The sequence below is a fragment of the Achroia grisella genome, unplaced genomic scaffold (genome assembly GCF_030625045.1).
Source record: "Achroia grisella isolate CSIRO2021 unplaced genomic scaffold, CSIRO_AGI_Agris_v1 utg1186, whole genome shotgun sequence".
Taxonomy (NCBI): Eukaryota; Metazoa; Arthropoda; class Insecta; order Lepidoptera; family Pyralidae; genus Achroia; species Achroia grisella.
This window is the reverse complement of record NW_026712592.1, coordinates 470,071-497,977: the sequence shown is the minus strand read 5'-3', so window position 1 is coordinate 497,977 and position 27,907 is coordinate 470,071. Positions and strand designations below refer to the sequence as shown.

The 27,907-nt window shown below is 29.0% G+C and overlaps 1 protein-coding gene across 4 annotated transcripts in view; it reads left to right on the top strand.

Annotated features, from left to right (window-relative positions):
* LOC131853563 (small conductance calcium-activated potassium channel protein) overlaps positions 1 to 27,907 on the top strand; it is a 188,505-nt gene that overhangs the window by 44,727 nt on the left and 115,871 nt on the right. For all 4 annotated transcript variants that reach the window (XM_059204513.1, XM_059204488.1, XM_059204505.1 and 1 more), the window contains exon 2: positions 17,070 to 17,817. In XM_059204513.1, coding sequence (XP_059060496.1) covers positions 17,080 to 17,817 — 738 coding nt within the window. In that variant the 5' untranslated portion in view covers positions 17,070 to 17,079. The remainder of the gene's footprint in view (positions 1 to 17,069; positions 17,818 to 27,907) is intronic.

Sequence of the window (27,907 nt, the reverse complement as noted above, 5' to 3'; positions counted from 1 at the left end):
CAAACTTTGTTCCCTCTTTTACTCGATCTTGTGCATATTTTATTACTAAGCCTAGTCTAGTAAGCAAGAAGTAATTATTTATGTATTTCCAGAAGAACAAACATACATAACTAGATACAATTCCATTAAGCCGAAACAACAATATAATGAAAGATAATTTATTTAACACAACGAAACATATGTTTCCTTCACTATTTACTTAAGAAAATGGTACCGTTGTTTGGAATCAAATTTGAATCTACATGAATGCGACTTCATTTATGTACATTTCATATTTGTTTTATTAATTACCATTTATCATTTTAACGAACATGAGATTTCTAAATTGAATGTGTATACTAAACATATAATCCTCTGAGCCGAATACTTGGTACGCTGAAATATACACTTATTTAGTTAGGGCATCAAGTATCTCGTAAATAACCTGTAGCGGTATATAAAGATATAAATAAATATAGTACAAAAACGTACATTAGAATGCTGGCTTTATTGTGATTTATTTTAATTTACTTATTCTTACTCATACTATAGTAAGCCTTATCTATTATGCTTAGTCTTTTCCTACCATTCTAATATAATGTGCTATTTCATCCCAACATTCATTCAATATCAGTCACTTGCATACTCCTTGTTTTCTATCATACTAGCTTTCCAAGCTATCCCAACTTCATTCAATTTCTGATAATGCCTCGTTCAGAGGCAAATGTATTTGCAGGTCTGATTAAAAGAGATTATGCGATCGTAAATTAGCAAACCGTTACCTATCAGTGAACACAACTTCTAAGACGATTATAATCCAAACACAATGGCTGAACGAGAATTCATTAGATAAATACCTAAGCAACCGCCAATGACTTTTAATTACAATTTTGTCCACCGACTACGATAGGTCCATAAATAGTTCTCTTTTTATTGAGTAATATTGTAGCCCTTTTTTTTTCAAAGCTCGTAACTCTCACATATTATATACATATATATATATATTTGAAAAAAAAAGAACAGCAATATTCTCAATATTTTACACAAAATAGTTACACTTTGAAAAATGTTTTAATTTTGTTCATTCTCAAAATTGTATTTTATATATATATATATATATATTTCTTTCATTTTCATTTCTCCTTTTATCGATTATTATTTATTGTCGCTTTTGAAATATATATATTTTACCACTATTTAAGGCGGCTCCGTGTACTTATTTGCAAAAAGCGAATAAAAATATTAGAAAAAAGAGGATCGATAAAACAAGAAACCTACACCTGTAGATTATTTTTATTTGTAAAAAACTGATACAACTGTGAATTTAGTAATATATTATTACAAAAAATATTATCTATATTAGTCACGTCACATATTAGATATCAGAATTGAGTAAAGTAAGCTGCTATTTGCATTTTGGATGCACCAGATCTCTCAGACTCTGCATTTATCAATTAGTCAAAGCAGTATACGTTGATTGCAAATGCATATTAGAGAGCCAAGCTCTTTGAGTGTAGTATTCTGTTTGTCCAATCCGAAATGAGAAATCTGATTACAAATAAGCTACATTGACATAGATTACCTGCCATTCACGGCAGTTGTACTCACGGAGAATTTATTAATTAAAAAAGCATTAATTTGAGTAGTTCATAATTTAACAACGGAAGATAATAAAGTGAATATTTTTCGCTTTAGTATAAAAGAAGAATTTTTTTACTAAAGCGGCATATCTTAAACAGTACTAAGTTCTATACTAGAATATGTATTGACACTAAGCATCACTAGCAGGCTGCTTCTCGATTTGACTAGGTTGGGAGAGAAACACGAACGGTGAAATTGACGTGTGTCGGCCAGAGGCTCCTTAAACCTACACCCGAGTCACAGCTCCCGGTAACTGCTCGGATACATCCCTTTGCCACACGATGGACCCGGCACATACACGGAATACTAAATCCATGGAAAGTTCGTTTATAGAAATAATTTATTATATTTTTATTAGTTCCTAGATAATTCTATAACTAACCGAGCTGTATCATATTAACATGATATTATGGAACAATTAAAATAATAGTAAACTTGTTATTAATCTAAACGAATACTTTCTTCATTTATATGATATTATGATAATATAATATCATTACATATAATTATAGTTTCGGATTCGAATTACTGGATGAAATTATATAAATCTGCGCAGTAATTCGATATATACAATTCATGAGACGAAAATTTTCTATACGGTACCCCATTATCTCTTTAAAATGGTGAATGAAGCGATTGAAATTTACAAATATCAAATACTAGTAGTGCTTGCGATTTCTCCCGCACGAAATTTATAGATTATGTATTATTTTGATGTATTTTGCTTATACATCAGAATAATACATAATCTATAAATTTATTTTTGCATGCTATATTATTGTATAGTTTCATTCAAATCAGTTCAGTAGTTTTACTAATGAACTAACTAAAAGTGTGTACATGCCTGAGTTACTGAAGTTCCTGGCAGAAGACAAGATATATAATTATTAAAAATTAAATTTAATATATAACAATTTATATTTAGATAATCTGTGTTCCGATCGATATTAAATATATGTTTGATATTATATAATTCGAAATAATGAGACTGAATACATGATATTCCGATATTATGTGCTGACTCGATGCAACTGTTTACCTCGTACCATCTTCTAGCATCACATCGTGGTCCAGTTCGATCAACGTTGTAATTATGTCTCAATATAATTTATGATTATTATAACACGGGCGAAGTCTCGTACACTACTAGTATAATATATATCTACTTGTTGTTTAGTTAATATTGACAGGTAGGCATAAAAAGTTAAGTAAGGACAATCATATTGTATAAATCTGCGATTTTCTACGAAAGGATCACTTTCCGCCAAGATTTTATAAATGGTAATACTTTCTAAGAAGTAATCAAAGAAATTATTGTAAGACAACTTCTAAGAAAGTATATTTAATAAATATATTTATATTTGAATTGTAGAATACAATTTAATTAATTAATTGACAGAACATTTTAATAACATATATGTAATAACGAATTACTATGCCATATACTATACAAGTACTAATATTAGTATATAGTAAATAATAACAATATTATAGAATAATTCACACAGCGCCATCTAGGTCCAAGCAAAAGCTAAGCTAAGCTTAGGAGAGCTTGTGTTATGGTTACTAAACAACTAAAATACATATATACAAATGTTTGTACCTTGCGAGGAATCGAACCCGCCACTATCGGATATAAACCGCTAGACAACCGAGGTCGTTAGTATAATAATATTATTATTATTAGTGTCCTATAAATACTATATAGCTACATAATCTTTAATTGTCCCATTAAAATAGTGGGCAATAGCATTCTCTGCAAACGACTTGCGACAATAAGCGTTTGAAATGCAAATCTAATCGCTGGTCTGTAATCGCTTCTAGTGCAAACCATCTTACTTCGTTAATTACTTCTCATGTTTATTCAATACCAGTATAAAACATTTGTTTACAACTTGCGTTTACTTTTGTCTATATAATAATATACTTTGCTATTGCATATAATGCACGCTTAATACTAAACTGCAATAAGTCCAAAATCACAAATTTTGTCGATTAGTTAGTTCAGTGTAGTATTAAGATGCTATATGCCGACCCACTCACGATTCTAGTGGAACAAGTATACGTTATACATTTTCGGGAGAGCTTTGTGCTGTAGTAATTTACTACTGAGACTTTTAGATCCCAAATTACGCGAACTAGTGGTGTGGCCGGTGGCACAAAATTTTATGGGCTATATTTTATTTCTTTACTGATTCTCTAATTCTAAAAACTCAGAATATAAATAGCGGTACGTCTTACCACGATTACTATGATTTAAAAATACGTAGCTACTCAGAGAATTGTTGGCATGTCAATTATATATTTGATATCACTACTCTGTTGTTAACACTATAACTATGTGTGAACATCAATCTTAATAATCATAGTATAAAGTTTATAGTGTTATTATGTTATATTTATTATATGTTACAAGCGGTAGTCGTCTCAATGCTACAGACATAAATTAGGTAATAAAACAAAAATATATAGCCCAGAAATACTAAAATAACATCTGTAATGTTATCTGTATCAGTTTTCCATATAATAAAACCTATTAGGATCTTATTTAGAGCAAAAATCAGAAATTTAGTACATACCTGTTGTGTTTTCTTCCTATATGAAATAAAAATTTGTATAAGTTTAATCATAAAAGATACTCAAAAATGCGGATACTCAATTTAAAACATACATAGATATGTGGGCATAACTGAATACATATTGACTAAACCCGCATCAGTAAGTGCAAGAATGTTTTACTATCTAATTAGAACATCTTAATATGGACGTCCTATTCTTAGTTTCAGGTATATTGGTGGAGGGAAAAGATGTCTAATTACAATTAGGATAAAGGTCCGTAAAACTAAAGAAAAAGAAACTGTAATTGAGTTGATAATATATTCAGAATATCTTAATACATTAACAGACTTTTTAATTACAGTTTCAATAAATCGCATTCATTTCAGAATGTAAATAAATATATTATAAAATAATAATAATAAATTACAATCTTACCTTCTACACATAATATCTTGAAATCAGTTCCCAGTCTCTCAGACGCTTAGATACTGAATGCTAAAAGTAACAAATCAAGATCAAATATGTATATACTTATAAAAATGCATATCACTACTTTCCCTTGGAGGTAAATAACCGAATTTTGTATAAATTTTATTTTTAAAAAAGCAGACAACGACTTCTTAAGTTCGTTCACATGGACATAAAAGCGTCGAGAGAGCAACAGTATAAAATCGTATTCTCTGTAACGATCGATAAATCTTGAATATGTAGAACTGACTGTGGTTAGAAGATATAAAATGTTTGTTGTGAAGTTTTACAATACATTGATTTAAAGACAAAAAATTGCTCTCGTAATAAAATATAATAGAACATATGTCAATATTTTTTACTATTTACTATTATATTTTTTGCTATCAGCTGAAATAAGTGAAACTAGGGTATAGGCAAAGTAATAAGACATATGTACATAAACTGATATGTTTCATTGGTTTTACTATATATTTCTAGCACTATTTATTAAGTTAATTAATGACAGATTACGTATTTTAAGTAAACTGTTACGTACCTTATGTGTATGTTCATGACTTCAATATTTTTTATTCTGCTTCATGACAATTTGATAGTTAAATCGCGTGACGACCTCGGTCCAATTCTTATCATTCAAGTATAGGGACGATTGTTTTTATTAGGAATATTGATTGAGTATTACTCTTTTCCTAACATAAACGATAATATCAGCTACCCTGTAAGGTGGATCAGAAGGAAAATTGCTTTTCGTATTAAGAATTTTATTTTATGATTATGATAGAAAATATGTTGCTACAAAGAACGGTTAAATAAGTTGTCTTACTTACTGTTTATTGTGAATTTTCTTTAATTTAATTCTTGTACATTGATATTTTTTTACGATGTTAGAACTATTTATTTACAAAAAAAATGCTTGTCATTTTATCTCTAAACCGTTAACATTATTTCTGTTTGGTTTCTTGTGTTATATGAAATAAATGACGTGTTATATAAAATTCATTTTGTTTTGTTACGAATGCAAATATATGTACTGTTATATTAAGTAGTATTATTGTATAAAGTTACAATTAACAGTATCATTAGAATATGTGCAGTCAAAAAATAAATATATTTTTTTTAATTACAGGTAACTACACTTACTTCAAACAAGCAAATCAAATCCTGTTGAGAAAAGGTAACAGAAATAATGTGTGTGGAGCTATTTCACTTTGTTTCTCCTACTTATACGTACAACTAACATTGTCAAAGATCTGATAACATGTTTTAGGTAGTAATGGTATATTTTGTCTTTGATTTACGAGTACACATTTATAACATGGAATAGAGTAGATTTGATACTGAATTAAAAAAGTGTGTAAATATAGGCCTAAATAATGTCACATGTGTTTTAGGTAGTTAAATAAGTATTCACATAGGCAATCCGACATACTCCTTTTTTGGTCAGTAATGGGTATAGAACTTATTTCTTAATGTTCTTTCGTTTCACATTATTATAAACCTTTGTAAACTTAAACGTATTCATTATTGACTGCGAGCCTAAAAATAATTACGACACACTCCATAACACAGCATATAACGCTCATGACAGCACTTCTATGTTTCCACTTCTATAAACTAAGGGTGATGCCTATTGTGTTGGAGATTACATAGGCTATTCTACAAACAATACTAAAAACAAAAATAAGTCATTACATAGTATAAAACAAAGTCGCTATCCGTTCCTATGTATGCATAAATCTTTAAAACTACGCATCAGATTTCGAAGGGTTTTTTTAGATAGAGTGATTCTAGAGGAAGGTTTATATATAATACATGTACACCCGTGCGAAGCTAGGGCGAGTAGCTAGTTATATTATAAACTAAGACGAATACTGTACTAGCACTTGTACTATATAAACAAAATATTTTTATTATAAACAAGCTGTGCCCGCCGTGTCACCCACGTTAAATTTCTATATAAAATATAGCCTATGCGTTATTCTGATGCATAAGCATTACTATATTAATGTAAAGTTTCATCAAAATCCGTTCAGTAGTTTTTGCAGGAACTGTTTCCTGAACAAACATCCATACTTAAAAACTTTCACATGGTTTTAATAAAATTAGGATTAAGATAAATAAGAACAGATGTCTAAATTTTTTAATGGAATGGAATTTCAGGGGAGCCGCAGGTTAAGTGACCGCATCTTCCGTACATAATTTTGTTGTCATTCAGAAATGATACGAGTCTTTTATTAATGATCTTTTCAAGTAATTTTGAGAGCACTGGTAGTAAAGAAATTGGCGATATATTGGATGAATCAGTATTTAAACTATTACTTAAACAATATCATAATGAAATATGTATTTTAGGTTATACTGTTCTACTATTTATCCCTAGAATGTTATGTTACAAAATAAACAATCATGTTAAAGGGCATGTACTGATTAAATTTTGTGTAAACAATAACATTTGTTTGCATTATATGTAATGTTTGTTTCCAAGCATTGCTAGTTTTACGCATTACTATTAGCTTACTATTATCTTACTGTTAATTATTTCTTATTTCTATTATTAATTATACGTAGGCGCTATCATCATGACAAATCATTACTTACCACTACTAAGTTTGTGCTCTTTATAAGAGAAGGATTTAGCGTGAAGATAGATAGTTAAGGCTTTGTTCTCAGTTCTCTTCTCTCTAACCAGTGTTTGACTGCTCTTGCATTAATTTCTTAACATTTCTTAGTGTTAGATTATTTTATTATTAGATTTCTACAAGTTTACATGGCGCGTCCAGCCTTTCATTATTCTAACCCATAAACGAAATTGTATCCAATTTGACCAACCATATTCTTAAAATAATGTATTCAAAATCCTTATTTTAAGAATATGGTTTGTATTTCTATTATCAAATGTAAAGGATAAAAATAATGTTACCTTCACTACTTGGCAACCATTTCAAGTACTTTTGCTTCAGAATCAGAGATTAACAATTGAGACATAATTTATTGAGGCAATTAAGAGTTATAGTGTAGAAGTTATATATTATATTATATAGCATGACATGTTTTATGTGGTTAAAAGAATAGTAGAAGAAGTATTATTGTTTCATAATTTAGATTATTAATATAGAAATTAGCAAAAAGTAAATTAAAATTCTTATACAGAATAGGTAGGTTTTACACTTATGTGCAAGGAACTTTAGAATGAACTGTATCGTAAATAATGTTTTGTGTCACTCCACTATATACTGAGGTTGATGTTTATCTATTGTAATAAATATCTGAAGTGGAAGAGACATGAACATTGTGGGCACATAACCTACTTTTTCATAAGTAATATATTCATGTGATCTACTAATCAATTTTAAGGATTCAATACTGATTTTTAAGTGAGCCTAAATATATTCTTCACTAAAAAAAATATTATTTTTTACAAAATATACGATGTATACAAATGTACAATTTTATCAATAACCCCCTGCTTATAGAACTAATTGCACCATTAATTTTTATATAATATATTTAGATCAGTTAAACGTCGCTTTCCACAACTCTTATTAGTATTTGTTGTATATAAATTCGCCGATGAAAATATACTAGTATGTTAATATTACATCTTCAACTTCGTCTTTTATTATCATTCGTATAAATATAATATTTGTATTTTTATTTTTATATCTCTGTACTTTTTTATTTCCTGACAAAAAAAGAGGTTTCAATAGTATTGCTTGTCGTAAGGCTTGTTGTAAAATAAACAAGTTTAACGCAGGATGTTAGAGGAAATGCGGTGCTAGAATTTAATGTTTAGGGATTAGAAAGCGGCACCGAAGTTTATTTTCCGTGTTATGACGGAAAAATAATATATCTGTCACAAATCTTTTTCATACCCTAGGATGTCGTAAGAGACGTGAGAAGAATAAAGTATAATGCACGTATATAAGAGAAGGAAATTTTCTATTTAAAGATATCCGGTCTCTACCGTGGGACGATAACAGTTTTTTATGGTTACCTATATAATTTTGAAAGTTACAGATAGGTGTAGTTCACTTATTATTGTTATTAATACTATTTTTCTGTAGAGTATCATATTATTTTATCTAGTATTATTATATTGTTACATATCGAAAGTTCTACTAACAAACATAAGGTGACATATTTATTAGGGACTATTTTGTTAAATATTCGGCGCAACTTATTTTTCAGAAGTTAACAACTGCTTTTAACAAAAGGTTCATTGAGGAATTAAAATTACAGTGAGAAAAAAATTCAAACGAGAATAGTAATAACTTAAAGCAGTACGTATAGGCACTAGGAGTTTCATAAAATATATTAGCTTAGGTTGTTTACATAAATAAAATTAAACGGAACAAATGGAAGTAACTTGATACTTGATTTGTTTTCCCATTTCTTGCAGAACTTTAACTTAAATACATTTCCCTCAATTCTGAAATAAATGAGGATCGATTTCACAATCCACTCCATTGCCTACAAAAGTTAGCTTTTCGTGCAATCTCGAATTCAAGTTTCCAATTACTTTTTCGGAAATGTTGGAAACCTTGTCGTCTGATAGTTAAGTAAACTACTAAAGTTTTCTAACTTGGAAAATAGCTACTCTAAAATTTATAAATACATGTTTATAAACATTTACAAAATTATTTATATTCTAGGAATGCTTAATTGACTAATAATATCTACACAATTGTGATATTTACAAATTATAAACATCACTAAAAATACAATTTTTAAAATAGAGAACATTTAAATTACGTTATATAAAATAGTTATTTACTCAAAATAACTAGTTCAATTTCGATTCTATTATTATTTTGAACACGTTATTGTATTTTATCACACTTCCTTCTGATACTTAGGACACAAAATTTAGTAAAATAAATATGTCTACTACCTTTTTTAGCTTATATCGCAGATCAGACGCAGTTTAGTTTAGACGCAGATGAAGTTTTTTTTAGTGTTTTGATAGAGATTTCCAAAGTTTATTTTATTACATCAAAACTGTTTTAAGAATTCGTCATCTAAATTGTTCCATATTCCGCACTTCCTTAGTCAAAGCAGGTTGTATCACCGATTGCTTACTGGAGCAAAGGGCGCTTGGTAATACTGGCCACTGATAAAAACAAATGGCCGCTTAAATTTCGAATATCGAATAAAAAAAATTGAATATAAGAATTGGATGAAAAAGGATGTTCCGCAATATTAACTATTTAAAACTAGAAAATTATTTATTTAATTATTATAATATAATTGTTTTTTATGAAACTATGCACTCTAGAGTGCGTAGCGAGACACATTGGGACATTCCTGAGCTGAGGTGAGTAAGTTTGGTGTTACATTGCTTACTTTGTGGTATTCGTGTTTCTCTTCTTCTTTGTTGTATTTCTTCTTCCTTGTCCATTATTTTCTTTTCAGTAAATACAGTCCACTCTCTAGTTTTATTTATTACTTTATTAGGATTCGTAATCCAACATAAATTTATATTCGTATAACTTTATCTTTAATTATATAAGTTCTATACTTGTTATAAAATACATAAAAAGAGCGTAAATTAAACCAGGATTTAATTAAATCATGAAAACAATGAATAGTTAATACGACGTAAATTATTAGGAAAGTAGTTTACGAAACTTGTTTATATTCTTTGACATGAAGTAACAGAAATGTAACATACTTGTGTACTATAAAAACGATTAATGGACGTTTACGATCGCCGTGTTGTAGTTACTGTGAAAAATTCTTTGCTACGAGTAGTATACTTTATAGCTCACATTTGTCAATTTGACGTTACACAAGAGCGAGGTCTATAATTAAGTAGAGGAAACTATTTTGTGCATTTAGAAGATTTTTTTTGTATTGTGAAGTGCTGTCATTATTAATTGAAACTGTGTACTTCAATACAATACAGTACAGTAGTAGCGGTGGATGTTAATTCATAATACATATTTACAAAAGTTATTGTGTAGCTAACATATTATAAAATTGCTATTTCTATTCCCCTATAATATCTATGAATTATAAATATTTCACTTTATAAATATCGATAAAAATCTACTTTACGCTAAACTCCTACTAGCGGTATTCACCTATATGATTTAGTTATCCGTTATTAATATATGTTATTATTATGGATTATAAATAAACACACATATCGTTGAAACTGAAAAAATATTATATTTTCTTTTAATTACATTTTTACACAAGTAATATGCAGTTCAAAAGTTTATAAATAAAAGTATTAGAAATGCAGGCGAGGTAATCATGCCTCGCCTGCATTTGTGATTACTATGAAATTGGATTTCTTTTTCTACGACAATATTTTCACTCAAAAAAAACAGCTTCCAGGTTAATGAATATTATTCACTGGTATTTTAAATTATATTTATAGGTGTTTATTGATTACAGAACCAATGTTTTTTAAAGCATGTAGACAATATAATATAACACAAATAATTATAGTTATGTTTCATAAATCTGTATAATTAAGTACAATCGATTAACCATGAACGTAACATTGTATGTTAGCTTTATATATGTATATTTATATGTACAACAATACCGTGAGTTATATTAACTCACTTTTATATTCGTAAAATATTCAATCAATTAAACAAACAATCAATACTAAGTTTATTTCCATGTGTTTTACGTTTAATGTATTTAAACTGTTAAAAATGTTGCACTTGTCTATTTCCATTCATACAGTCGAAATTCAAATTTGAAGATTTTTATTTTAAATTTTGTGTAACTCAATTAGATTAATTTATTTTTGCTATGATGTCGGTCCGACGAATTTCATGAATGGCTGCACAGGATCATTGGTTTTGTAGCTCAAGTGAAAGGGATAATGTCCTAGTTCAGGAATAAAATTTTGCTTCTGATAAAATTTTTCGTCAAATATTATTATTGGTTTCGTCAAATATTATTAACAAAAATACATACAGTATTTTTGTTACGAAATTACAGTACAAATTACATACAGTATTTTTGAAAATTGTTTCCTGAACACAATATTTTTCATATATTTTTTTGACGATATAAATCAAATTTATCGTCAAATAATCTTGTTGTTCGGAATTGTGAGAAAAATACCGGTATTTTTCTTTGTTATATGTTAATAGCAGAATATTTGTGTTATACTGTATTATACTATATATATCTCACGGCGTGAAATATAGTTTATGCTGCTTTCTCTCACAAAGCAGTTAAAGAAATTTTAGAACATGTAAAATATTTTTTGAGGTTATGTATTATATTATAAACAAACTTTCCCTTTATGATATTAGTAGAAATATGAATATGTATACGGTAAATATATATTTTTACGTATCTTAGGTCTCAGTAGATATTTATGTCACATAATGAGAATCCTTACTATATATTTGCAATTATTATATTATAGTCAACTCCGAAATAAGTTAATCCTAACAGGAAAACGTATGTGTGTATAACAGATTTTACGTGCTACATATTGAGATACAGGAAAATATTACCGTTTCTGAGGATTAAGGTATTACACCACTCTAAAGGTATCGTATAATTTTATTGCTACACCTTTTAAATAAGTACACGACTTACAAAATAAACCGTTGGTGGGAGACATCAGTGAGACCATTTAATTTTATAAGAAAAATATAACACTAATACAGCTTTATGAATATTTGTAAAAAAGAAACAAAGAAATTTAATATGTAAAAATCTCGTGTATCATCTAATTCTTTAGCTTGACAGATTTTTACAAACTTCTTGTTGTATATGCATTGTATTGCATGGTAGGTATGAGAATAGTTCGTAAACTATTTTTTTATATCTAAGATGATAATAGTAGTCCTATTCAGAAATAATTTATAAGGCAAAACAGCATTTGATGGGACAGGTATGTTTATAACTTTTTACTTTTAAAGTAAAATTCTTTCGGAAATTTACATATGCCTCCGTGTGTTCCGACTTTTAACAATATATATAACTAACATTGCTATACATATTTATATATATTTACTATTCTTACGTAAGATGATACCATAACATTATTGTATAAACCTATGCAAACCCGCACAACTGAGAGTTTAGTTTACAGGCTTAGTGTCTAGTTCAGTTCCGAGGCTCATACAATCACAAATTGTGTATGAAAATGATTTACATAAGATCTGTGCATGATTGTGGCTTAATACATTTATTATTGTTATAATTACTTTACTAGTAGTAGGTATCTAAGTTGAGATAGCACGGATTCCCTCATGACACTGCACTCAGGTGAAGGAATTTTCCTTTTTTACGGCGTCAAGTGTAATCTTGGAAGTGCATTAGATCTTTGATGGAACACGAAAGACAACTTTGTTTGACTTCTGTCGTGTTAGTGTCGAGTAAAATAACGTTTTGTCTAGACGAAAAGTAGGTGCACTCTAAGGAAGACAAAGATTTTAAAGACAATGTGTTGCGATGCATTTTCTTTTCTGGAGCTTCATGCCTTTGATATTTTTAAATGTTACAGACAATATAGGTTTCAAATTTTACACTTGCATACTATACTTTAATTATAAAAGTATACCTCTCTTATTATTATTTTTTATAAAGTTTTTTTCATAAAGAGTGTTGTTACGTAATTCTTTCCATTTTAGTCAAATATTTTCTTATATCCTGAAAAGTACATATATTCAAAATATAAATAGGTGATGTTCTTATATATACATTCGGCAATTATTTTTTTATATTTAATTAAGTAATCTCTTTGCTAAGCTAAGCCAAATACAATTAGGTATACATAAAATACTCGTATACCTTTCTAATACTTATAGATATATAACTTTTAAATATAATAATTATTCAAATATATGAATAAAATAATTATTGTTTGGTTTAATAAGCCACGAACTTTGTCGTTACATTTATTGTTTATGTATGTTACTATTAAACTAAATTTCGAACTTTAGTGCGAGTATCAGAAATAACATTTTATCTAACAAATATAATATTAGTTACAAGTTTATGAACGACTATGGCAATTTAAATAACTATTTTGAAAGAAAATTTATCGTATATCAATTTAGTTGGTTCTTCAAATTATTTCTTAAAACGTGTTCATAAATATTTCAATATCTGGAAAATATTGTAATTTCTTAGCTGTAAATTATTGCTAATATTATTTATATTTTAAAATTAAGTATTACGGATACCATTGAAATTCAACCTATAATAAATGAAAATCAGCGTACAATATTTTAAAGGAAAATAGAAAAATATATAATGAAGTATGTATCAAATATAAGTATGCTTTAAAACTTCTATTTCTAAGGAACACAGTACAGAACATACAGAAAATTGAAGTGATATTCTATTTCTCTCATGTCATAAAGATTTCAGATCTGCCGCTTTCAATCTTTAGAAAGTTGTAACAAATTCAGCTGTAAAAATACTTTAATACCCGTACTTGCGTTACATATGATCCTTTAACTCAATTTCTATTTATTGAATACGTTTAGACATTACCTTTCACAAACATATCTATAGAAATTTTGTTAAACATCGTTATATTTTTGGTTGTGTTTAAAATCAATTTTATAATACGTTAAATAACACATATATATATATATTTCTCTAACGGTATTCTGCCAAACTTCTATTTGAATATATATAAGACTATGAATATTTATTAATAAATAAATATATGATTTAACATTTAATTTGATTCAAATAATTTAAAGCAAAAAATAAATCATTTTAACTAGTCTATGACATACATGTAATGTACACGAAGTACTAATTTACGGTACACTTCATTCAAATATGGCTATAACTGAAAGTTAGTGACAATTTTATTACTTTGTTATATTATTAATGGATTCAATGTTTCTTTTACTCCTGTTTTTTTTTATAAATTTGTTTGGCTAAAACCGTGTACCTAATATTGGAATATACTTTATATTCATACTTTCCTCTGTGTACTAAATTCTAATCATATGTTTTATATGATTAGAAATATAGTATAGTATAAGCATAAAATTTGTAAAGCGCACATCTCTCGAGATCATTCGCGCTGTACAAAATTCCATTTTCCTTTCGTCGGGTAAGAGAAATTCAATTTTTACTGAAATCCTGTTTTCGAACTGTTTTGGCGCATTATATATTCATACATTTCAAAGGTTGTTATAGGAATACATGTATACGTATATAAATATAAATAAGATGCAAATAAATATGTATCTTGTCAACAAATAACCATGTTATATACCTAATTTAATCCTATTTTTGCGTTTGATCTTGCAATGTGGAGGTGAATTTAATTAATGTGAATTTCAAGAGTCATGCCAACATGGTTATGATATGATTATACGAATACCATTTCTAATTAATAAAGATATATTAAATATATTACCATTAACTTTTTTCGGTGATGATGTAACATAATATAAAAATAGGCGAGTGGAGGGAATTTTTAGTAATGTAAACAAGGGGCTATGTTAGTTTAGTTCAGTCCTATTAGTTTAGGTTTACCACTTTACCTCTCCTAGTTTTTTCCTTATGACCAGTATACCTTGTGAATCAGCCACTATAGAATAACACTTACCTATATTTATACTCGTTCTATTATGCTCCACTGGTGTCTCGTCTGCGTATATAAAAGTGTCTACATAACCAATAATATTTTTAATATCAGTCGATAAGATCATAATAAAAATTAGGTAAATTAGTTCCATTGAAAGACATAAATATTTCACCATTATTTTTTATATTGATATTACACACTCCAATGTTTTAATAAATTATTTATCTGTCTATTTTTTTTATTACGTCCTATCCGTGTTAAGTATAATATACCCATACCACGTAATTCTTTTAGTTTTTATTTTTCTTTTAACTTTGTAAAATTCAAGTAATATAGTAGCACACAGCAGTGGGCGTCTATTATTACAGATATCTTCAGTTTTATTCTTTTTTTAAACTCATCATTTACCTACACTCGAGCCTTGAAGTCTCCTCCCACTAAAAAAGTCAACATAGAATAGGGTTAGGATTATTTATTTTGTATCTTTCATTTTCTTAGGGTCTCTGAGAAATACACAATAAATTTTCTTTACCCAGAGCTCATTTGCGGAACTTCGAAAATCCTTCAGATTTAGTCGAAAGGAACGGTAATCCTAGTCTAGTCTACTGGGACAGTGAAAGAAATGTCACAGTGTTCTAAAAATGTCTCACATATTTTTTTATTTATAAAAGAAGACATAAGACAAAGTTACGATCTTTCTATATATGAAATTTATATTGTTTTACCACCATTTCTCACTAAATAGAGTAATTAACATACACAATGTAATTTATAAAGAATGTTGAATTTTGGAAAATCGACTGAGAGTGATGTGTGTAGCTTGATAATTGAATATAAGAAAATGTTTTCTCTATTCGACTACAGTTTTTATATAACCGAATTACGCATTATTTTTGCTAATTCGGATTCAATCGGCAGTGCTCATAATTACATTAATAACTGTGCACGCTGTCTCACCTGGATAAAATTTTTAGCCTATGTGTTATTCTGATCTATAAGCTATATTATTGTAAAGTTTCATAAAAATCTACAAATAGTTTTTGCGTGATAAAGTAAAAAATCCATCCATCATCCACACTTAGCTACTTACATCTGACCGCATTCAGAACCGAGCAGCCAGATAAAGATCATTGGTAATCAACGTCTATGTGACAGACTCGACCCATTGGCTTTGCGGGAGATATTGCTTCTCTGTGCATTTTCTACCGCATATATCACTGGGAGTGTTCTGAGGAATTATTCGGATTAATACCAGCCGCTGAGTTTCACTACCGTACCACCCGTCAGAAACTAAAATACCATCCTGATTATCTGGATGAAAGGCTGTCTTCTACTTTTTGCCACGCACAACCTCATTGTGGAATCCAGCAATTGTATTTCCGAACCGATACGATATTGAAACTTTAAAGAAAAGAGCTTATTCCTTTTTAAAAGGTCGAGAACGCACTTGTCTTTCCCCTGGTGTTGCGGGTGCTCATGAGCGGCGGTAATCACTGGCATGGATAGCCGCATGCTCGTTTGTCCCCTGTGTTATATAAAAACTTACAAACTATAGCGTTTATATTATATATAATAATATGAAATATATATTGTTATTATTGAATTGTTTTTTAATAAAGTCATAAATTATTTACGATTCCTATGCATATGTTTTCTTTACGAAATACATAGATGGTAGTAGACAATAAAAATGACTTTATCACGTCTCAAGTAATGAAAAATTAAATTAACAATTCATAAAAAATATTCGTTCTCATATTTTATGGTACATTTTAGCCAACAAAGAAATTAATTTTGCTGTACTTTATTACGGTCATATCATAAAAATTGACTACTTATTTTTAAAGTCCCCTTTCTTATAAATCATTTTTATTGGTTTCAGATTATACAATATGTCTGCTCCAACTACTGATAGTACAGAAGCTATTACAAATTCTGGATATGGAAGCAGCGATGAGACTGCCAGTCTCATAGTATCAGGGCCATCAGTGACGGTTATTGTGCCATCTGAGAATCGGAGCGTTAAACCAGTATTACAAAGACAAGACTGTACTACTCATTTACGGCCTCAACTTTCGGGCGGCCCTGGCAGTGAAGAAAGTGCTGCTTCTATTAGATTAGAAGATGCTGCCGCAAGAAGTGTTCCTGACATAGAACTTCAGTGTCGAGATCAATCCGATCGCCCACAGACACTTGTATCGCCGATCGCTACATGCTCTCACAGGGGGTCAGTGACCGCCTGTCAATTAGTTCCACACACGTATTCTAGATGTCGCGTTTGCGAACGAAGGCAGTCTACAGCGCCCATATCGGCGTTACAACTAGCGCGATCTGTTTCACGGGAAAGTGTTCGCTCAGCCGTTCACTACACTTGCGGTTGTAGTTCACTTCATGCTGTTAGCACTTGCCCTGTGATACAACCCCCAGCTTTATTACTACCAGCAACAAGTACTAGAATTATCCGACAGAGTTCGCAACCGGAGTCTAACGCATGCGCTGCTCATTGCCCTCATCACGCCCACCATCACCCCAGCGCCTCGCTGCGTCAATTGAGAGAACCAGGCGATGGCATAGCGGGCATCGCAGCAGACTCCCTTCGCATAAATGGAGGGATGCGGCCTTTCAAACAGGTAAGTTCAGCTACCATTAGATGGCGCTACCGTTACATGTAAAACTGCTCAACGTTCAATGTGTGGAAAGGCTTATAAATGTACTGGCTAGAATCATTTATCATGAATTTAGAAACATTAAACTAAAACCAAACTAAAGAAATAATTATATTCTTAGTTCTCATAAAAATAACAACCGTTACACTCTAAATTACATAAAAAAAATACGTTGTGTTTAGAGTAAAAGCGAATAATCTTTTCAACGAGATGAAAAAGAAAAACGTTTTAGAATCAAAAATTTCTATCATGAGACTTTGTAATAAAAGGAGCTGAGTACACAGTTCTGCAAGCACTTTAGAAAAGGCTATCTAATTAGAGCGTTAAGTGAATTGCTCTAAGAAAACAGCTGTGTAATTGCTAAAGCGGTTTTGCTTAACTAAATACCAGGGGAAACTTTAACTAGCTTCATTTGGTAAGGATAGCTACACATATTTTCCAATACCATTAATTTGTTAAAAATGACTATTTGGTATATATTGTTTGTGGATTTATCAAAAAATAGGAGTTTACTTCCAGTACACAATAATCTGCATATTACTGCGAATAATTAGTTATACCCCTACCTATATAATTTTACTTCAGAAATTAAACAAACTGGTTTAGTAGTAAAATAATCGTGTCCGTGACTTCATTAGGTGGCTGCTTAACTTCGTTAAGTATTTATTTAGGATTGTAACTCATTTTACTTAATAGGTTTTATTTTCCACAAACAAAGAGTTGCTGTTATAAAATATTTACTTTTTCTTAAACATTCCAGCTTAAAAACTTATTCAAAAAAGTGAAAAGAAAATAAGGTACCTAGTACTTTAAACAAAAAAAAAATCATAATATAATTGTGTAGGATGGAGACCAAGATGACGAGCAAAAAGTAAAACGGCACCGTTATAGTTGTAGAATATTTTTGTATATTAAAATTGACTTATGTCATATAAAAACAATATAATATTATAAAAAATATAGACAATAAAAAAGGTATATAAAATAGTTTCCAACAATAATCGTTTTATGAATAATATTAATTATAATTATCAATAAGATATATTATTAGATTTAAATGTTCCTAAACTAAGTTGAGATACAGCAATATTAGTCAAATACAAATTAAATAAGCTAATATCAAACCAATCGTTTACTAATGTTTATATATTGTAATCATGTACACCACATCATTATCATGGTTAAAAATAGAATTTAATTCTGTACAAATATAAAAATCAATTTTTAAATTAACCTATGTATTTTTAAATAAAACTTCAATTATTAAATATATATATAATATAGCAGCAGTGTGAAGAAATCTTTACCAAATGTTTTAACTGAATAAGTCTTCGTCTTAATATCTTTTGCCTCATTTAATTTTCTAATATAGCATACAACAGTAGGTATATTAAATGGATAAATTCAGTAAGCACAGTTTCAGTCTCAATTTAAACGTAAATTTATAATACATATATAGGTACAATATAATACATCGACTATGTAATATTAATTTACAACATAAATAAAATTTCAGTTATTTATTACTCATAATAATAATTAGACATGATTTCCCTGTCATATCTGTTGTCTATCTTCTTTCATACATCTTCCTGCACCACTACCTATACATATTAATTACTATTGTAACATAGGTCCCAACCTTTTATTAGATTCATCAATTCTGTCTTATTCTGAATACATTTTTCAGTTGCGGTGTAAGTGCTGTGTAGGTCTTGAAACGGGATTCCCTGGATAAATCAAATCAAATTTGGTGCTTTGATTTGATTCCTGTTTTTAACCTACAGGGGCTGCTTCTATGTCCGCAAACCCTGTCGCAGACCCGCCGGGCACGACTGAGACGTGCATTCACTGAAGCTACGGGAGATACTGTTACCTACGTTAAGACGGTGGGCTTCAAACTATTGAATTATGCACCGCCAATGCTGCCCTCGGCTGTACAACCTTTTGTGTACCGAATCTCATTGAGTACGATAAATAAAAAAAAAGAAATCAATTTTGAAAATATAACCTATTAACTTAATTTCTTAAATTTAGGTTTCGACAATTAAAATTATACGATGTAATATAACCTTGTTCTGATTTCAGGCAACACACAATTTAGTTAGTATTTGTTTGTTATATCAGGTTGTACGGTCGAAAAGTCAGTACCTGTGGTTCACAAAAGTAATTTGGTAGTTCGCGAATGTGTCGTCCCCACATAGCTTCGTCTAATGACCACAGTTAGCCTTACCCCACGCCCCTTATATCCCTAGCACCGATATCGCTTCTCACGAACAAATCGTTTTCTGTACATCACGTTCGTTCGAGCAGAAATGTCATCATACATTGAGCACGCCTATTGGCAACTTGACAAATTGGCATTGAGTGTCGAGTGTCTTTGATATAGTGAAGATCTGTTCTACAGGTACGTTTACGATATCATTATCTTTTTGTTCATTCGTCACATCATTTTTCGCTGTATCATTAAGGAAATTTGGGTTTCGATTCTTTAAAAGAAAACGTTTTGTCATCACTTTAAGGAACCCATTACTCAAGCAATACACAGCACCTACACAACCATTAGCGAACCATATTTATGTCACATGGATATACCGCTATGCACTTTAGATCAATAACTAGATTGCACAGCTATATTGTTTTCCATATTTAGATTATATTGTATCATTTGCGATTGTTTAGGGATTATTTCATTAATTGCATACTGTGCTGTAGTTGACTATGTTTCACCTTGCTTTTGCATTAGCAAGCTATTATATAGTATAGCATATAGTAATAATTACATCAAATTCTTCATAAAAATATAGCCGTAGAATGCATAGTAACTATTTATGGTATATTTTATTAACATATTTACTAGTTATCTGTAGATAAAGTATCATACACGAGTCTATCTATCCAACTTGCATAATATCATCTAACATGTTCCGTCGTTATTCTAAATTTATAAAGCATAATACTGCGCCACTTCCTGAGATTCGAGCAACGAATTTTCGCAAAAAAGTTTAGAAGTAGCCTTTATCCCATTATGTATTAACCAATAAATACCCATGTTCGCGAAATAGCTATTTTAATATTTTCTCATCATTTATTAATGGGATAGAAGCAGTGCTTATAGATAACGATCTTTGTACTTTTTTTCCAAACTTTGTAAGACTTGGTTTGGAGCAAATTTTCACTAGATTTAAATACATTAAGCTTCCAGCTTTTACCGAGGGAAGTAAGTAAGCGTGATATTGAAGATTATTCTGCACTAGGGCGTCGCATCATTTATTGTAGTCATAAGAATAAGTGCTTCCAACTTGATGGCTGTGAGAACTAAATTTTTCATTCTATCAGATAATTTTATGTAAATTGTTTATGTAATACTTTCATATAAGTCTGATTTATTTTATAATGACAAACTTTACATATTTAAAATTGGAATATAGTATATTATCATACTTATTTAATACATACTTCATTAAACATAATTTATATTACATAATTATTATTATTAATATATAATTTAATTTATATATAATAAAACAAAAATAAACATTTCACAAATAATTACATTTATTGTTTTGTCGAAAATAATATTGAAAAATAATTTTATTATAACGCTGCATTTCTAACAGTTCACATAATTCTTACTACTACTATTACTGTAGCAATAAGGAGTTAAGGATCATTGGCCTTGGGCCGTACTTTAGGTATTGTGGTAAAGTTCTTTCCTGGTAGGTTCTTTCGACAACCTTATTTTTCCGTAATGGAGCGAGCTATTGTCCCAGAAATATGCCAAGTTCTGAGTGGATTGGTACGCATTTCAATTACATTTTCTTTACAACACATAATAGCAATCCAACCTCCATGATTTATGTGATATTAAGACATATTTGAATATAAACGGTATTACTGTGGCAGCAGCACAGAGTGAATAATGTTTATATACAATATTTGTATTATAACATAAATATGTATTATTAAGATTTAATGTATATTATTATTTTCCCTACAAAAATTGTTTTGATATCATTTCATAGAGTTTTTGTAAGTCTTAAGTGGTAAATTATATTATTATTATTTATTTCTGATTTTAAAAGTTTGATAGAATTTTAAAAAGTGAATAATGCTAGAAATCGATTTAAAGTTGTCAACCGCACATCTGGTCTTATTTTCTCCTGGTTAATAAACGTAATTATGAAAATTTGTGTCGTCTTTAATAAAATAATGTATCTCTAATAGAATAATGGATACGATAAATTCCTAGATATACAAGGACATAGACACATACACATATGATAATGTATATCATGAAGGCGACAATTGACATACATGCAGTTTGTCGAAACTATTTGAATCTGACTTTAATTATGACAATTAATTTGTTTATTGTTGATTAATTCTTGTATCAATTATATATATATTATTATATATATTATTTATTTATTTATTTCAACTTTAATGCACAAATACAATATATAAATGTACATATGGCGAACTTAACACCTAAGGGCGTTCTCTACCAGTCAACCATAAGGCAAACTGAGAAGTGAGTTAGCGGCGCATTATAGATACTAGGCTACATATATATATATATATATATATAGACAACAAATCTGGAATGTTTCGTGCATTAAATGAGGAAATTTTCATATGAAGTTATCTGCGTACTCATATATACTCATACTCAGCTATTTCGACTGGAAAAAACCTTTGCATTTAGGTTGACTTGATATGGTAGTGAAATTAAATGAGGCGTAACATGACCTTAGTCCTCTTAAATGGTACCACAAGAACACTGGGTACCACGGGCATCATATCAAATAATGTTCGTGTCATATATAAACGATATTTTTCACTAATCATCAGGCATCGTTACGTATTTATTATGTTTGTCATTCCAATTAAATAAAAAAAATGATGCAAATATAAGAGGACTTCGATATTCAATTCTTTACATATATGCATCAAACCTCAAAGATTTAGTAGTACTAACGCGTTTAATCAGTCTCGTAGTTACAATCTCAACATTGTTTTGATAAAAAATGTAATCGATAACTGAATATGACAAGACATAGTTTACGGTTCTTGGGAACGTTTCCAAAGTATAAACTATGTAATCAGGTTTTGGAAGTCTGCCCACTGCGAAACTGCCGTCTGGACTTGCCTCTTTGTCATTATTCCTGAGACGGTAATATTTTGTTACCAGTAATAGTTAATTTGTCGAGCACTTGCAAAATTACCTTTTCCTAATTGCATTGAGCTTTTATTCTATTAAGTAATAGAATTACCATCAATAGAAAATAACATCAAAATTAAATTAAAACTGCAGATACGTGAGAGAATAGTAAATTTATGAAAATATAATAATTATAATATAGTGTAATAATTAATTTATTTTAATTTAGCTTACAGATAATTTTCATTGCATGTACAAACTATGTTGTGATATAAAAATATATTGCATTTTAGTACAAATAAAATATGTCCTTCTTTGATTATTAGATTATAATGATTACAAATGCAAATTGAAATTCATACCTCGGTTTTATATCATTAAGTACAAACGCTTTGTAGATAGACTTTATTGGTGTATGTGCCTGTAATAGTACATAATAATACCACAGATAACATAATATTATAATACGTAAGCACATCAACGGCGACAACAACTCCTACTTCACTTTCCATAAAAAGAATAATTTCGGCCAAGTAAGCTCCTGTTTTCATACAACGAACCAGGTCATTGTCGGAAGCCTATATATTATACAATTTTCAGAATTTCTTAGGATAATTAATGGATAATTTAACTTTAAATGTACTTACAATAGATAGTCCTTTTTTATTTAATTTGTTTCGTAAGCATTTTATATCTACTTGAGTATATTATGCAAGTTCAAAGCTGGTCTAATTTGCTTCTAAACAAATAGATCACAATTAGCTTTTTATAAAAACGTTATTAATATAACAAAATAGTGTATTATATTCAATGCAATAAGTTAGGATATTATAATTAAATATTATTGTACACTATCTTAATATTATTTTAGGTTGGTTTAATCGTTGTTTGATTATAATATTAGGCATTCTGTAATACGATTACATATGTAGGTTTGAATAATTAAATATATTTCGTCTACAGAAATTAGATCATGTTTTCGTAATAAAATAAACCTGGTAATCAATATATGTATATAATGAAATATATCAAATTGGATAAGAAAGAAATAGCATTATGCAGATTAATTTAAGCCTAATAAATGTACTTCTTCTTGATGATAGTTCATTTCTTAACACGTATTTTTAAACATGTCAATTAAATAACGATTTTTGATTCACGCATAAAATGTATAATTGAATTTTGTTTTCATTTGAGCTATGATTTGAAAGAAATACCTTTATTGTACATTATATAATGCCTAATAGATATAGGATATATATAGTCTATGTATTCAACTCCGGCGAAATGACGATGCTCTGCTAGTTATTAATATCAAAATCTACAAATTGGTACAATTTCTATTATGCCTTTGAGGAAATATGCAATCCAGTAGCCAGTGTAAAATGAAAATAGTTAGCTTTGCTCTCGTTCCGCTCTGGTTTATACGTAGGAATCAGACCATGCAATGGAGGGAATATACCACAATACGGATACAGATTGCATTCTAGAGTTGTCTTATTTTGTATTGTTTAAAAATGTTTTTTTTATTATTTTAGGTATATACATAAATACATAATACGTTATAAATTATGTGTCTATATGAGAAAATGAGTGCCATGTTTTGAAAATTTTATATGGATATTGTATCATACCCGCTATAGCCATTTATTATATTTTTTTAATCTCGAAACATGTTTTCGATATTACTGAAAAACGATGATATCTATAGAAGCATAAAGCTGTGTTGCGAATATTGACGCCCTCTTCCGAGTTTATATAATTTCAGAATACATGTATATAAATCGTATGACGTTACTCTCTAATAAAAATTACAAAATTGTTTAATTTAAATTTATATTACTTGACTATACAAATAAACTTCTGTATAATTATTTATTTTGTTTAATTAGATAACCACAACTGAATTAACAGGTTTTAAATCAACATCAACAGGTCCCATAACAATAAAATATGATTCAGAGAAACTAATAATGCTATAATAAATAAGTTATCTGCTGTTATTATGGATCAAATGAACTAAAAATATCAAAATCTCTACTGTGGCACAGACAGGGCTGGAACGTGGGTGTTTATGGTTAGCACCACATCTATTAATATTTATATTATACAATATTGACTTATTAAAATACTTAAATGATTTTATAAAATCTTTCCCTTTTATATAGCTAACATTGTTACATGGTGTGTTTTACACAAAGAGTGTCTCAAGACACAACTAGTGACTTATAATTAAGTAACTTACATAAAATATACATATCTACGATTTATAAAACAGAATAATTCTGAATAGTTAATAATTTTAACATCATAATTATGTTTATTAATACGGGTAGTTTCAGACTTCAGGCGTCTGATATGGCATAGTTCCAATCCAATACAATAGACCTCAATGCAGTGCCTTGTCATATAAATTATGCTCCGAAAGCTTTCGCACAATAGGTTTCATTACATTGAACTAATGCGACCCTGATCTCTGCCAGATATTAGCGATAATTTTAATGTATAATTTAAATTATACTGATAATTACTAACTAAATAATAGATTTATATAGATATCAACTGTGCTAGCAACTTCGTACATGGCTACGGATTCGGAATAAAATTAAATTCACGTTTATTATTTGTGAACAAATACTACGGAAAGCTAAAAAAAAACAGTACTGAATTCTTTATTCAAGTCGGTTAACCCTTTCTGAGACTGGCATATAAAATTCTATAAACAATTTTTGGACTAATTGAAAAATAAATACTTCTTTTTACTTTAGTTCTTGTGCAAATATCTTACTACGAACTAAAGTGACAGCACAGTTGTAGACATTACTATATCGTTATACATATTAAGCTATGAACGATTAATTAACAGGAATGAAATATTATCGATACTTACGCTTTGTAGCAAATTATATTTTCTGAACAATCCCAAAATACTCAGAATATTCTGGACCGATATTGATTGTCAATTTGATTTTTTTTAACAGTGTTCCAAACGAAGGAGTTTTATTGTTAATTTGAGGGCATAGAAAATATTTTTTATTTGTATTTTACAATATCTTCATTTGTTGATTATTATTTTGTTTTTTTTTGTCTGTAGTTCACTGATAGTAATAATTAAAAACCATTATATATTTACAATTAACGAAATATTTAAAGATTGTTAATAAGAGATACTAAACAACTAATAACTAGGTATGTAACATTATCACATTTTGTTATTCTGCAATATCGTTATACCAGAACTTGTTTTAGTGTCTTATTTGTCGGTAGGTACTCTACTATATTCAGAATTTACGATCTGAGTCATCATTCGTTCTTGTGAGAAGCCATTCAAACACTCAGCGTAACTTACTAAAACTTTACTGAGTGTCGCATTTATTCTTTCGAAGTCGAATGTCTAAAACGAAACTTACTGAATGAATATCGAGTAGTAAATATTATTGCCTATCTTTTGGTAGTCGGAAGAAAATTAATCAATCAATTTAGCTTTTAAATTAAAATTTTTACATAACCAGGTACGAAAGCAATAAACGCAATATTTAAAATTAAAAAAAATAATTTTTCCTTGTTTATATCTCGAAAATTAAGTATAGTTATGCAATAAAGTCGAAATGCTATTTTTAACTCACAATTTGATTTACGAATGGAAAACTATCAAGGAACATTATTAGCAACGTTACATTTCCTAAAACGTTTTTAATGGAAGAACGGCCGGCAACAGTAAATGGTTTTCTATTTGAGTAAACAAGGTTGCACTTTGAAAATAACGACTTTGTAATGGCAAATATATACAAGCCGTAGTTTAACTCTGCTTGCAATAGTCGATTCGCTGATTGATAGATATAATTTTTGCTGACAGTCAGGTTGAACTCAGAAGATATAAACTACCGTAACTAAATGTAATAAATATTGTGTCTTTAGGTTTTTATTGTTAAAAGACATTTGGACAACTGAACTTCATTTTCTTTTTTCAAATCGCATTTGCCTATGGAATTTATTTAGTTACAAATTAAAACACTAAAAGCGAAAAAATACAAATTTTTGTCCCGAAATCCATATTTTTTTTATACTTAAACTGGTTTTCTTAAATTGTATATTTGTTTTTTCTGTATCGGTACAGTAAAGTGAATGAATAAATAAGAATAATAATGCATATTATAACTTAAGTTTATCTATGTTTACATTTATAAAAAATGATATTTTTGAATAATGAACCTCCGTGTAATGGAAATATTGTTGTAATTTTAATAATTAAGAAGATTGAATTAATATTAGACAACAACATTTGTTAAATGTGCTTACATGTACGTACGTAGGTTTCGATACAGAACAACCTCGATAGGTATATCCAATTTACCGCCATTGCTGTCATTTTATTTACATTATTAATTTTTTTATAATATAGTATGCAGTAATCGAAGTTTGATTATACTTGAACTACTGTTAGCAATTCAGTAGTATTCCTACAGTGATGTATTGTAGCACAGTGATGGGCCAATATGTACTATGGAATATTTTGTTGTTACTATACATAAGATAGTATTTTGTGGTATAATAGCAGGCTTTATGAATTATTGTATTGAGATATTTTTATACTGTTTCACACACTTCTATAGTAAGTCTATCTCGTTTTATAAAACGAATTTACTTGATTATCAATTGACATTTTATTAATATTTGATAGTGGTAATCTATGATAACACGTTTTCACTCTCCTTCGTTAAATCCTAATTTGTTCTACATAAAGTTTCATTATCAATTACAAATTTTGTTCTGATTAATAAATTAAATGTGTAAAAAATATTATGTTTTGTAGTTACATAAATTTATCAAACGACTTCTTTTCTCTGTTCTTGCACTCGTAAGTTATAATTACACTATAAATCAGTTACC